Source organism: Bacillus rossius, chromosome 14, assembly GCF_032445375.1.
Source record: "Bacillus rossius redtenbacheri isolate Brsri chromosome 14, Brsri_v3, whole genome shotgun sequence".
Lineage (NCBI taxonomy): Eukaryota > Metazoa > Arthropoda > Insecta > Phasmatodea > Bacillidae > Bacillus > Bacillus rossius.
Window position 1 is genome coordinate 15,776,654 of NC_086341.1, and position 15,488 is coordinate 15,792,141.

The 15,488-nt window shown below is 39.1% G+C and overlaps 1 protein-coding gene across 1 annotated transcript in view; it reads right to left on the bottom strand.

Annotated features, from left to right (window-relative positions):
- The window catches only part of LOC134539007 (dipeptidase 1-like), a 48,216-nt gene that overhangs the window by 12,164 nt on the left and 20,564 nt on the right, over window positions 1-15,488 (bottom strand). The window contains exons 3-7 of the mRNA XM_063380671.1: window positions 13,250-13,406; window positions 10,362-10,494; window positions 6,811-6,961; window positions 4,472-4,541; window positions 2,299-2,475 (exon numbers count right to left, since the gene is read on the bottom strand). Of these exons, the coding sequence (XP_063236741.1) occupies window positions 2,299-2,475; window positions 4,472-4,541; window positions 6,811-6,961; window positions 10,362-10,494; window positions 13,250-13,406 (688 nt within the window). The remainder of the gene's footprint in view (window positions 1-2,298; window positions 2,476-4,471; window positions 4,542-6,810; window positions 6,962-10,361; window positions 10,495-13,249; window positions 13,407-15,488) is intronic.

The window sequence follows — 15,488 nt, forward strand, 5'->3', positions numbered from 1 at the left end:
CAAGATGAAGATAGTTCCTGGCACAAGTTCGTGTATTATTTTACTGACTGCAATAATAAAAAAAAATTGGTTGTCTATGAAGTCGGTTTACGGACGATAGTTTAATGTGACAACGTGATAACAAAACATTGATGCAATGATTGCATACTTTTATGGAAAAAAAATTTATAATTTTTATTGAATTATAACTATTTTGTATGGATACAAAGAAGGAGTGAAATGAAATCTACAATTTAATTGATAAATTTATTTTTATTTGCACTCATTAATTCAAATATGTTTATTACTTTAACGAACAGATTATTTTTACTATAACTTTTTGAATGAAATTGATTGTTTAATTGGAATGTTCAATTGGCTCCATAAAATAATATATTCCCTTGCACGTCGGTTAGGCGGTTCAACTAGATATTAAAATTTCTAAATATTTTTTTTAAATTCTCTTTTGTGTTCCTTTTTGTTTATTGCTCTTTATTTTGGAAAAATGGAAAAATAACCAAAAAAATTAATTAATAAAAAAGAGTTTAGTTAAAGTACTAAATTTAAAATCTACTTCTGAAAAGCCCGCCTTAACCTATTTAATGTAATCGTAGATTCATAGGCCAATCGAGTGGAAGATAGATGCGGCGCAAGCGTACAATGAGCGTAACGGGACAATGAGTAATCCTTTTTCGTGCGTGCAGCCGGCGTTCATCGATTTATTAGATGTTGTCACGTCAAAAAGGATCAACACGTAAATATTCTGCTGTTTCGAAACTGATCCTGACGGCATGCCTCTGGCAGAGGCACACTTGCTCAAATAAATAGGAACGACAACACATTAAACGGTTTTTGGAGTCGAACACACTTCACACCAACTCTGCTGTGTGTCAGCGTACACTTTCGCGTTTGTAAACATGTTTACTTTTGTTCACCTGTAAGTGGTTCGGCGCTCCGTATAACGGCGCCCTAAGACGTCAGAAAGTCATGGGGCCCCCACAAGGGTGGGGCTGGGTGGACCCCTGGGGCCTAGAGGGGCCCGGGTCCCAACCCTGATTATTTTTCAATGTCTAACTATTACAAGTTTTTACAAACTAGAAAAACGTGTTGAATATTTTATAAATAAATATTAGTTTGGCCTTATAAAAAATAGTAACCATAATTTTACCCTGTATTTTCAGGTTTTGATTACATTCTTAAAAAAGAGTGTAGGTAAGAAATAACCATGCAATTGGACGGTCTCCGGGTAAAAGGTAACAAGTCACATTTTGGTGATTTTTAGTCAACAAGTCACTTAAACTCTTAAGTATATTTAGAATATGTAATGCATTTTTAAAACATTGGCAACCATGTTGGTAAATATGTTGGTAAATAAAAGAATAATGCAAGAAAAATTTAAGTATTTAAATTTAATTTTTATCTAAGAGTTTTTTTGTTTCTCCTGCAAAAAGTGAATTCTTGACTTGTTAACTTTTACCCGGAGACTGTCCAATTATAATGTAGCATGTGACTGTAAGATTTGGGGGGGGGGAGGGGGGGGGGTTTGCCCGTCTCCGATCCTGGGTCCAGGGCCCGTGATCGAACGTGCCATGCAGGCTAGTGGATCCCGCGTGGAAGCAGATAGTGGTCTCGGGAATGCAAGCAGAGTGGGAGAGGGTGGGGGGCATGCAGGCAGTGGATCCCACGTGGAAGCAGATAGTGGTCTCGGGAATGCAAGCAGAGTGGGAGAGGGTGGGGGGCATGCAGGCAGTGGATCCCACGTGGAAGCAGGTAGTGGTCTCGGGAATGCGAGCAGTGGTTGTAGCAGATAGTGGTCTCGGGAATGCAAGCAGAGGTGGTAGCAGATAGTGGTCTCGGGAATGCAAGCAGAGTGGGAGAGGGTGGGGGGCATGCAGGCAGTGGATCCCACGTGGAAGCAGATAGTGGTCTCGGGAATGCAAGCAGAGTGGGAGAGGGTGGGGGGCATGCAGGCAGTGGATCCCACGTGGAAGCAGGTAGTGGTCTCGGGAATGCGAGCAGTGGTTGTAGCAGATAGTGGTCTCGGGAATGCAAGCAGAGGTGGTAGCAGATAGTGGTCTCGGGAATTGCAAGCAGAGATGGTAGCAGATAGTGGTCTCGAGAATGCAAGCAGAGGTGGTAGCAGATAGTGGTCTCGGTAATTGCAAGCAGAGAGGGAGAGGGTGGGGGGCATGCAGGCAGTGGATCCCGCGTGGTAGCAGATAGTGGTCTCGGGAATGCAAGCAGAGGTGGTAGCAGATAGTGGTCTCGGGAATTGCAAGCAGAGAGGGAGGGGGAGAGATGTCTTGGGGCATCACCCACCAGGTCCTTGAGGATGTCGTCGGGCACGTTCCTGGAGGAGTTGCAGAGCGCGAAGGCGGACGAGTGCGAGAAGATGACGGGCGCCTTGCTGACGGCGAGCGCGCGCCTCATGGTGCGCACGGAGGCGTGGGACAGGTCCACCATCATGCCCAGCCGGTTCATCTCTCCCACCACCGCCTGCGACAGACAACCACAAGCAACACTGACTCGTCCGCGCCGAGGGCCGGATTCAGGGGGAGGGCAACCGGGGCCCCCCCACAAACGGAGCGTTCTTAAAATCAATAAGTATTTTAAACCATTCGTTTATTACCAAAATATTATCATTTAAATATACTAATAGTCTTTAAATTTTGGTGGGAGCTGCATTCATATTTTATATTATATAGGTAGGCCTAATATAACCGGTAACCACAGTGCCGGATTTAGGGGAGGGCAACCGGGGCGAAAGCCTCCACAAATGGAGGGCCCCCACAATAGCGACTTCGGAAAAAAAAGTATTTAAAATTCCGACAAGTAAACACTAGTAAACATCTTTTTTTCCTTTGATATTCTTTTTTTCGCTGTTTTACCTTCACCTACAGTACTTTGTACATACATGATTATATGGACAGTCTCCGGGTAAAAGGTAACAAGTCAAGAATTCAATTTTTGCAGGAGAAACAAAAAACTCTTAGATAAAAATTGAATTTAAATAAATAAATTCTTCTTGCATTATTCTTTTATTTACCAACATATTTACCAACATAGTTGCCAATGATAAAAAATGCATTACATATTCTAAGTATACTTAAGAGTTTAAGTGACTTGTTCTCTAAAAATCACCAAAATGTGACTTGTTACCTTTTACCCGGAGACCGTCCATTTTATTTTTAAATATTAACAGAAATATTCATTAACATTAAAATTTAATTTCATATAATTCTTGTCTCAGATTATATTTATGTATGTTTTTTTTTAAAATACTAAGAGAATCTACTTGATTTCACAATAAATTATTTATTGGAAAACTCGACTGAAAAAAATGTTCATTTTATTTGGAAAATAATTTGGGGCCAGGGGGCCTCCGCTCCTCTGTTGCCCCGAGGCCTCCAGACCTCTAAATACGGCCCTGCATCCGCACCACTGGCGCACCACTTATCTCTGCACTCCATTATTATTTTTTATATAAATGAAAAAAAATATTGATGTAAAATACAGATATTTGTAAATATTTGTGCATTTACATTGAACCAGTGTGTTCGCATTACTATGCATTATATGCACCTCCAATACTTGCAAGTTATTTGTAAACCGTTCCTTGTGACTAGATTTCCAGTATTAACTGCGCACGTAATAAGTATTTATGATAAAACAAAATAAAAAGTCAATTTGTTGAATATTATATTATCTTCAAGAGCGTTAAAAAAATTGTGAATGAAACATCAATTTTTGTAAGAAATACTCAGTTTTATCTTTTAAAAAAAGTGTTTCAATAATTGTGCGAAAATAGCCTTGTGCGTGTGTTGTACAAATTTACAACCATCTTTTTTTGAAGTATTGCAAACCTTTTCCAAAGGAATATTTTTGCAAAAGTACAAAAAAATTTTTTCTGTGTTTATGAATTCGCATTACTGCTCATAATGCTAAATTAATTTTCAATTTAACAATGGATATAATGGTTTTAACAACTGAAAGAGTGTTCATTTAATGGTTTTAGGAAACTTGAAATTTATATTTATAATACAATCCTAGGATGAACAAAGAGCATGTTAAAGTGTAGAGTACGCTTATTAATTGAAGGTTTGCATGTGGACTAAGTCGAAAAAAATATTATTTCTAAGGTATCATTCATTAAGTAATAAAAAATTTGTTTAAAAACTCGTGTGATTTATAAGAGTTTTGGGAAAAACGCATTTGTTTTCTTATTTATGGAGGTTAATTTAAAAATAATAAAACTTAACTGCAAAGGCTAGGTACAAACGGTTTTTTTTCGCAATTGCATACAATGCAATTGCATGCTTTTCAGTCATGCTAGGGTTTTAATTTAAATTGGCTTCTAAGATTTTTTCAACCATTAAATAGTCCTTATTGAAGTAACTATCAACAGTAACTATCAACAGTAATTAAATTATTGATTTAATTTAAATCATTGGAGAATATAAACAAATCATAATTTACAATACTTTAGGCTTACCTTGCCGAACACAGTGAGGCCATTATTCTCTGGGTGCTTTGTGTTGTGTTCCATCGAGGAAGAATCTGCCCTGTAATAAAACCCAAAACGAGTTAACGATGAACAGAAACCTTAACGAACGAATTCCGAGTGGACAAATGAAACAGCGTGTCTGTTTTACATATGTAACATCATACGTTCAAATACCAGCGACATTCGTGGTTGTATACCGTTTTGTTGAAAGAATGTTTTTTTTTATTCGAGTGCAGAAATAAAAAAAAAAACATTCAATAAGTGCACACATCAATTCAATACTGTAGTGTCTAGAAATGTGAAGATAGATACATTTTTTTTTCCACTTAAGTTTCTCATTTAAGTAAATTTATTCATAAACTTTAACATAATTTTCTTAGTTTAGTTTTGCGTGATTCGGGACTGAACTACGAAATATGCAATTTCTATCTAATTTTAAATGATTCTCTGAGCTTTTTTCCAGTACGTAAATTAAAACCGATGGCTTTTGTGGATCTCACAGAAGTTTTACGAATGTTAGAACTTTTAATTATTTTTCTTAGTTATGCCATCTTGTGACTTAAAATCAATCGTAGCAGGTCTACAGGAAAATTAATTTTTCACAATGGTAGCTTCAAAGTTTGTCCACGGGACGTTTTGGTGGGTGGTCTCGATCTACTGTGGTTATACGAGGGACTTTCGGAAAGTAGGTTTTTGTCTTTATTTTTTTTTTCAGAGGAAAGCTTTATTGCAAACAGAAATATTCAACGTAATAAAAAAAGCACAATTGTTTGGCTATTTTTCCACATACATAGTCGCCATCAACATGGACACGTTTGTCGTATCGTGAAATTAATTTCAAGAAACTCTTCCGATGAAATACCATTGCCCAAATCAGGAAGTTCGTCACAGCTTGTGATGGCGCCTCTTCTTCTGAAAAAAACTAGACCCATGCGCCCATTCATAGCGCACATACATTTGTGACTACGCTTCCAGCACACGTGTTTAATTCATACCGGTTTGCACTCGACTGAGCTAGGGGACTCTGCATTCCAAATATTCATTAACAAAATAACATTTTTGCAGTACATTAAAAAAAATAGTTACATTATAAAGTCTGTATGACTTAAAAACGGGAAATTTTTGATTTTAAGGTCCTATTGATTGCACAATCTCGGAGCATCAAGGCTCATCAGACAAACCGGGACGCCAATCTTCAGCTTCATTTTGTGGGAAGGCAGGTAACCCCTATAGGCAAGATGTGTCGGAAGCACCAAACGATAGCGCGTTACACATTCAAGGCAACGCCATATATTGACGAAGTTCTAAACAAAACGGTAAATAGCGTCTTAAGTTTGCTAGCAGCCACGAGCTTCACTGAGAGGACGGATTTCGCCAAGGAGAAGGATAGGAAGTTGCCTATACCTTAGTATATGACCGTGTGGCGGACATAGATAAATGACAAAAACTCACTGTTTGTTTATATGACCCACCCCCTAGGATGTTCTATTATAAGGCTGAATTTTAATCCTTTTTCATTCCCTTATGGATGGAATTTCATACCTATATGTAGTATATATCACTATCTGGCCCATAAACTTTCTGTATGAAAAAAAAAAAATGTGGATCAATTGCTCCGTTTCTGAGTGAAAAATAAAATTGCCAAACAGACGTACGAGGGACGTTCCGAAAGTAGGTTTCATATTTTACTTTCCCGCGCAGAAACTTTATTGCCAAAAATAAATACACCATGGCATTCATGAACTATACAGCTTGCACTATTTTTCGACATAGTCGCCACCGACATTGGGACATTATTTTGTAGCGTGCAATCAGTTTGAAAGAAACCGCTCTGGCGAAAACTCTGTGCCTTGCGACGCAAGGAATTGTCGCTCATCCTGCCTCCACCTCAGCATTTTCTTGGAAATGACGTCCTTAGAGTGCGGGCTTTCAGCGCAGGGACAACATGTCGCTAAGGTTCACACCTCATAAAATTCACCAATACTCCCCCAGGCATATGATCCCGCTAGGGTGTGGTCCTGGTTAGGAGAAATATGGGTCTTTCACATGCTTGACACTGTTACCAGTGCCAAAAATGGGTTCCGAGAACCGGGAAATAGATTCGCCATTTCCAATCGCGGCATGTTACTGGTGAGCGCACGGCTAGGTCGAGAGGTTGAGGAGACAACAGCACGCACTTCCACTGACGAGCACACGATTGTCAGTAAACGTCTGTCTTGCCATCGTGAAATCGGAAAAGGGCACCTTTCCAGTGTCTACCCAGCTACACGAAAAGTTTGAAAGGTACCCTCGGTACCGTCGGGAGGAGGGAGCAGGTGCGGACTCACCAGGGCGTGTTGCAGGTGTGGGTGAGCGTCATGTAGCGCACCCCCAGGTCGTACAGCACACGGAGCACCGCCAGCGAGTTGCCGATGCTGTGGCCGCCCTCCACGCCGATCAGGCTGGCTATCCTGCTGGACTTGTGCGCCTGCAGGATGTCTGGCGGGAGAACACGTTACACCCGGGCGGCGCTTCAGAACCCTCACAGAGAAAAAAGGTTTGTTTTAATCAAACAAATATTTGTTTATTACATGGCGAAACAAATATTTACTTGGTGGAACAAAATATTTTGCTAGTTTAACCAAACTCGGTAAGTAACAACAAAAATAATTTGTTACACCTAACCAAATATACATTTGAGTTGACAAAAAAATTTTTGTTGGGTCAACAAGATCTTTCCTGCCACAAAATATTTGTTTGAATTAACAAAATATATTTATTTCGCCATATATAAACAAATATTTTGTTGAGACAAACAAACCTTTCTCTCAGTTCTCTGTCCACAAGGCAGCTATGTCCAAACCTCTTGGTACCATACCATCCCCCACGTGGGCGCCCTTTAAAGGGGGTGCCTCCCATTTCAGGTCGAGATTTCATATATCTACAGTAATCACAGATAAACTTGTAGACTTTTTGACGTGACAACGTCTAATAAATCGATGAACGCCGGCTGCAAAACACGAAAAAGTGTCCCGTTACGCACATTGTCCCGTTACGCTCATTGTACGCTTGCGCCGCATCTATCTCTCTTCCACTCGATTGGAACAACCATCGATTTGACTTTTTCGAGGCACATTAAACTTGAAACACTCCCATTCGTTTCCTACTTTTCCCATCATCGTCCTAACCTTAACAGAATAACACAGATTGTAAGAAGTTAAATAGCAAACATGTATAAAAGTTATAGTTAAAATAATCTCTTCGTTAAAGTTATGAACATATATGAATTAATGAGTGCAAATAAAAGTAAATTTATCAATTAAATTGTAGATTTCATTTCACTCCTTCTTTGTATCCATACAAAATAGTGATAATTCAATAAAAATGATTCCATTTTATTCATAAAAGTATGCAATCATTTCATCAATGATTTGTTATGACTTTGTCACTTTAAAATATCGTCCGTAAACCGACTTTACAGACAACCAGTTTTTTTTCAATTGTTTAACTTTCACGAAATGAAAAAATATATATGCAGCGCATACTTTTTGCATGATTAGCCGCCAAAGTTTCATTTTTTAATGTTTTTGGGTTGTACAAACAAGGATAATTTAATTTATTGCAGAACTGAATCTTTTTAGGTTTAACTGCAATGCCACTGGCTACTTCAAGAAATGTTTTTTGAATTTTTTTTTCCAGATAATATTAATTAAGTTTACCTGGCATTTCAAAATTCTCATATTTGTTACGATTTTGACAGCCAAGAAACATGAAATGAGTTTTTTTGTGATAGAAATGCAAACCATATCATGAAGCAGCCAGTGGCATTGCAGCCAAACCTAAAAAAGTTTCAGTTCTGCAATAAATTAAATTCTCTCCTTATTTGTACAACCCAAAAAAAACGTTTAAAAAAATGTAACTTTGGCAGCTAGTTATGCAAAACGTGTGCACTGTATCTATTCGTGAAAGTTAAACAAGTGAAAAAGTCTAAAAGTTGACCCCTGATTAATATAAATTTAAAATAATGACCTGAAATGGGAGGCACCCCCTGAAGGGTAGAATGGGAGTGGCTTACAGATCCTCTTATTAATTCCATAGCAAGTAAAAATTACGACAGAGCTGTTAGGGGATCACTCCCCTCTTTTTTTTTGATCAGGAAGGTGTTAGAGCCTCAGGTTGACCGAAGTCATCACCTGAGCCCGCTGCCTCACTCAGCTGACCAGACAATTGGCTGTGTCCTGAGCCCTCAGACTTTCCCTCTAACAAGCAGTCCGAACATGTGGGCGGTCCGCGTCCTTTTTCCGACGTGAATGACGTCACATTGTCTGCAACTGCGATGTCCTATGTCCGAATGCACTGATTTATAAAGCAGTCACCAGTGCGCAATAACTACTTAGCACCAAAATAAATGCTTTTATTTCTGTTTTAATGCATTGTTAATCAGTATGCTGCTAAATTTTGAATATTCAATCAGCTTGCAAAAGTCGTAGGAAGTAAGCAATATTTATTTATCCTGTAAGGCAAAAGTAAGTGCTGATAAACGAATTCCAAGCCCTCTGCGAAAGTGAATTCGTGTGTTCGGCCTTTGAAAAGCGCCGGTCTCAAGTAGTCAGCACTAAACAAAATTTCGGTCCTGGTGTTCTTGGCTTCACGCCACACTGTCCGTTATTTTCTGTTTAACTTTTGAAACGGGAACCGGGAATAGTAAATATCACGAGTGTTCTTCTTCTTCTTTGCCACTAAAGGACACAGGTTGGCAAAAATAAATAGTTCAAATTGACCAATGTATTCGGAACAGGGAGATTCGTACAATCGCCCACACCACCCACGATGTCAGAGGCTCACGTGAACCAATCAACGATCAGTGTTCTTCGGACACAATTTAGGACATTGCAGATGTAGACGGGCCATGAGGGACGGATCAGTTTATCCGTCAGTTCAACTGAACTGTGATCGGATAAATGCACTGAAATATTTAAAAATTTATACTTGTTAACCGTTATTGCTTTCCTTGTTTTCCTTCAAGAGAGAGATATTGGTATCTAAATACAACATTTTTTATACCATAGCAATTTTTATCGTTTAGTATTGAAAATTTGCCTTTTTTAAAGCAGGATCACACATTCAGAGATTTACAAAGAATATAACATGGTGAGTATTTATAGTATTATTACAACATTTCTTATTCATGAAAAAGAATGCAATACTGAAAGCCAATGACGAATCAGAGAAGATTATCTGAAGTAGCCAGACAGTGTCAACTTCAATTTAATTGTAAACTATGCTTCTAACGAAGCCCAATGTTTAAAATAAGCATTAAAAATTGTTATGTGAATGAAAAAAAAAATCTCTAAAACCAAGATGGGGTCTTTTTATTCCATTCTCTTCCTTTAAAAATTAATTTTAATTTTTTTATATATTTGCCGCCATGATTTGGCTAGGGGAAAAAAAGTTTCGTATTTAAAACCGGTGGAAAATAAAAAGTACATAATGACATCAGTTATTTAATTGTTGTTATTTCAGACATAAAGTAGTAAATGAATAATAAGAAAATAAGACACCGTTATTGTTCTCTTTTTTTTAATTTCGTGGTAAAGGTGAAGATAAGTAGGTTTAGAATAAATAACGCTGTTTATGTACATTAAAGTTTTGTTACATTATTTACACTTCATTCACTTGTGTTTGTAAAGATAATTTTTTTTTTTTCAATAGCATAATTTATTATACTTGTAAATTTTGAGTTATTTACGTTGGGTTAGTGGGATTTTGATGTCAATTAATTATTGCTTATTTTTGTCACTATTTTTTGAAGATACGCCCTTTAATCACCCATTACCTTCTCGACTTTGTCCACATGGCTTCTTCACACTGAGAGAAAAAAAAAAAACGAAGTTCCCACCTTTAGACGATGTTGCAAACTGCAGTTGCTGGCTGTACTTCTCAATCAGTCTCTTGATCAGGTCTATCTGCTCCAGCGTCAGTTGAACTGCGTTCAAATTCTGCGACTCGCAAGGCACGTACGCCACCCAGAACTGAAACGAAACGACCGCTCGTAAGCACTTACGAACCCGTTCCACTAAAACGCAGAAACGTAAAAAATTGGTTGTCTGTAAAGTCGGTTGACGGACGATAGTTTAACGTGACAACGTCATAACAAAACATTGATGAAATGATTGCATACTTTATGAATAAATTTGAATCATATTTATTTTAATAATAAAATAATAAATACTTGAAATTATACTAGTAATCAGATTTTTAAAATGCAAGAATAATTAACCTTTATTGCCGAAATTGTTGTTGTAATAAGCAAAAAAACCACATTAACTTTTCACTTCACTTTATAAACAGTCGAGTGGAAGAGAGATAGATGCGGCGCAAGCGTACAATGAGCGTAACGGGACACAGCGTAACGGAACAATGTGCGTAACGGGACACTTTTTCGTGCGTGCAGCCGGCGTTCATCGATTTAATAGACGTCACGTCAAAAAAAAACGGAAACAGTTCCTGACCCAAAAGATATTCATTCATGTTTCACCATTCGTATGTCGCTTCCACAATTCCCGGAAACCTAACAAATGGCAACCAATGAAATTAATTGAATTTCACGACTAGCGAAAAAAATTAATTCAAGCACCTAAAACACGGTCAGGATTTACATACACAGTACTACAACGGATGTTCTTGAAATTGAAACCATTTTTTCAAGTATTTAAAACGTAGGCTAAACAAAAATGGCTGCCACCACACAGCTTCCTAGATGATAGGTTTTTATTCTGGGTGTTCACAACTGATAAAACTGTGTAATTTTAATGCGAAAGGGGATGAGAAGTCATCGCAGGATCCATCCTGGTCAATAGGCCTCCGAGTTTATCAAACCACTAGCGCACTGAAGTTTCGCCACGGGAAAAAAATTTTGTAAATATTCTATACACAAGGCCAAATATAGTTTGGTGACAAAATAATTCTGTAATATCCTCAGATGAATTATGTAGTTTACTAATAAATGGTTGTGAACGGGAAACTAAGAATTTATTTTTTTTTATCGCAAGATATTTGACAAGGTAGATCGTTACCAAATATTCTGTGGTGACCATAAAGCAGGGGCGTAGCCAGGGGGGTGGGGTTAGGGTTTTAAACCCCCCCTTAGCACCAAATCTTTAATTAATTTCTTATCATCACTCAAACAAATTTCATATTAAAATTAATAAAAATTTTACCATTACAATATTCAAATTTAAGTACCGAAAACTGCTAAAATAGCACTATTTTACACCTTCAAATCCAAATTTTCCCGAGGGAGGACCCCGGACCCCCCGCTTTAATACGGGGGGGGGGGGGACATGCTTCTTAACACCCCCCATACACAAATCCTGGCTACGCCACTGCCATAAAGTACCTCCTCGGTGAAAATTTTACGAGCGCGGAAGAAACACTATAACACAACCACAAAGCTTCTATTGGTCGTACTGAGCAAAGTAAACGTAAGAACTCAGTATGGTGAGCTGATACGTACGGATCCGTGACCTCATGCGTGCCATCGTAGATACGCCGTTCCGTGAGATCCGCCTCCGTTTTCGTTGATTCGTCTACGTTTCCGTGTCGCAGTATAACGGGCCTGAAATGTTTTTTTTTTTTTTTTTTTTTTTTTTCAGCACACTACTGGGATCAGCCAGGTGCGTGGATCTGCTGTTGCAGAACACAGTCAGGGCTTAGTCATGATGTTGGAATCACGATGCGATGAAACGGGCGCGAATATTTTTGACGTGATAACGTCTTACAAATCAATGAACGCCGGCTGCACGCACGAAAAAAGCATGACTCATCGTCACGTTCCGCCTGAGCCGAGCGTGCGTGCGAGCGAAAGCGCGGAACAAGCGATAGAGACAGGGGCGTAGCCAGGGGGAGGTTTTAGGGGTTCAAACCCCCCCCCCCCTTGGCACCAATTATTTAATTAATTTCTTATTCATCACTCAAACAAATTTCATATTAAAATTAATAAAAATTTTACCATTACAATATTTAAATTTAAGTACCGAAAACTGCTAAAATAGCACTATTTTACACATTAAAATCCAAATTTTCCCGGGGGAGGACCCCCGGACCCCCTACTTTAATACGGGGGGGGGGGGGGCGTGCTTCTTAACACCCCTCATACACAAATCCTGGCTACGCCACTGGATAGAGAGGCACGATCGGCCTAATACTTAGTTCGGTTTGTGACGCATCTATCTCTCTTCCACTCCACGTTATCACGTAAAATTATCGTCACGCAACCGACATTACAGACAAAAAACCCCTTTTTTTCCCCCAACCAATCATGTGCGACCCATCTGTGATATTTCAACGCCACAAAAAAAAGTTTGGTGGACGTGACAAAATTTTGCGATGAGAAAGCTTTTTTCTTTTTTTTTTTCCCTTTTTACGTGAATTCGATGAACATCTTATGTTTTCACACACACACGGCGGGTAGTTGGGAAGGAAGGGGGGGGGGGGGAGCGCGCATGACAGAATCTTGGCGACACGGAAAGATAGGAATACTTTGAAACACGCCCCACTACGGCCAAACTTGTTAAAAAGACACACTTCGGAATGGGGGGTGTGCTGCGTTCCGAAAAATAAAAACCGAACGTGCTTGGCACTAGTTCTAAGTGTGCTGGAGGAGAAATACATAAACTTGTTGGGGGAGGGTGGTGGTGGTAAGTGAGGATTGACAATGTTTGAATTGTAATTATAACCAGAGGAACGTGACGACGCGGGCAGGAGGTGGAAGGGGGTGTTGGTCACCTGTCCCCCCACCATGCCGCGCCGCAGCCGCTTGAGGTCTGTGTGCGACCACGCGCTCTTGGACCACGGAGTCACTGACCGCAGGTCGGCGGCGAAGTTGAACTCCCGCAGCTGGTTGTGCACGAACTTGCGGATGTTCCACGGCAGGTCGTTGTGGCTGCAACAACGCGACGGCAACACAACAACACCGTCAGCGCAGCTCCTCTTTCCCCCCCCCCCCCCGCCCTCCGGTTCCCACAGCACCGACTGCCCGCTCGGCCGGAACTGACGGGTCAGTCTTCGTCAGTCTTCTTCTGCACGCCTGTTGCTATCTTTCGGATGTATCGTTTCATCAGAACATTTGGAACAAAAACTTTGGATGTTGCATATTAAGTTAGGAGAAAGGGGGGAAAAAAATATATATCTATATATACTAGCTGCCCGACCCGGATTCGCACGGTTGTATTAATTGGGGGGGGGGGGGGAAATGAGAGACCAAATCTCTTATTTACAGTTATAATAAATGAAATAAAATAAAAGTTAATTTATTTTAAAAAAAAACTTAATACAATGCTTTGTAATGTACCGAAGAAAAAACGAATAGCACCGATGGTTTCCCGACTCTCGAGCACGCAACGTTGTCATGGAGACGAAGTGCCCACTGTTTCCCGGGCTTAAACACCAATCAACATTGATGATCAGTTTATTATTAATTATAAATTATTAAGACCATTAATCGAAATAAAAATCATCCTAGCTCTCAAGTTGGAAAAAATTTACACATAAATGCCAATTTTCATCTAAATCGGTTGACTTGGTGAAGATTTCACTGGCAACAAACATCAGGACACTGGATATATATATATATATATATATATATATATATATATATATATATATATATATATATATATATTAAGATAAGATAGCACAAGCAACCATAAAGTATACAAAGATGTCTGCCAGGACACTCATCTGACGAACTGATTTTTTTTTGGACTGACAGTTTGGACTGAACTGAAAACCCTCCCCCTTTCACGGTCAGTCTTTCTGCCCGCTGTTGCTTTTTTTTTCGGATGTCTCGTTTCATCAGAGAATACGGAAGAAAACTTTGGATGTTGCATTTTTAGTTAGAAGAAGTAAATATATATATATATATATATATACCAAAAGCAACCAAAAAAGTATACAGATATGTCTGCCAGGACATACTCAGCTGATGGACTTGATGTTTGGACTGACGGTTTGTACCGGCGCGAGACGTTGTTCCCACACACGGCAGTTCGGACTGATGGCTCTCGAACCCGCAGCCCGATTTGATGGAAATCCAACTGATAAGTCCGAACTGACATTTCGGACTAATTGTGGTTTGGGGAGTGGGGGGAGGGGCTGCGGCTTTAAGAATCTCAGTACGTTCAAGGACTTTCCAACCATGACCACCTGGCGGGGCGGGCTCGCTATAAGGACTATGTTTGCTCACGCAGCGCACGCCCGACAGCCTCTACGCGATAGTCTCACCGTCGGTGTCTCACCTCTCTGGGACTCTTCAAGCGGCATGCTACAATTTTATGCTTGAATATCAAAGAAAAAGGCTCCTGGCACTACCTTATACCTTATACTTTTTACAATACTAGGTTTAGAAATTTTCATCCCTTAAACCGTACGTGAAAACGCCCATTTTAGCATTTTTAACTGTCCAAAACATACATGTTACAGACGAAATCGTGGAACATAACTTGTGTAGACAAGTTGAATGGCTCTTAACCTTTTCAGTCACCCTTTGTCAATTCCTGAGTTGTACCTAATTTTTTTTTACTGTATCTAAACATTTATATATAGTGTGTGGTAATGATCTAACACTATAATAATTAAATTAATGTACAATCATTTTATTGTAATTAATAAAAGTAAAATATTATGTATTTATTTCGTAGCCATAAATAATGTCCACCAGAATGTATGTACACAACCCACACATTCCAGGTTTGATAAACTCCAGGTATCATTGAGTTATTAATTGTCCATTCCAGTGGATGAATATAATGGAAGGATTATATGCTATTCGGAATCTCACACTATCTATAAATAATATTTAATGGGTTGTAATCGGTGCGTTAAAACTCTGAGCTCTCCATGCCATTGGGTGGCAGAGCCAGGCGGCCAACCTTGTCTTTGTCTCACACGCTATATTAATTTTTTTTCGGTTTTCCTTTCATTATTTATTTTATTTAAGAGTAATTTATAAAATTTTTAACTCGAC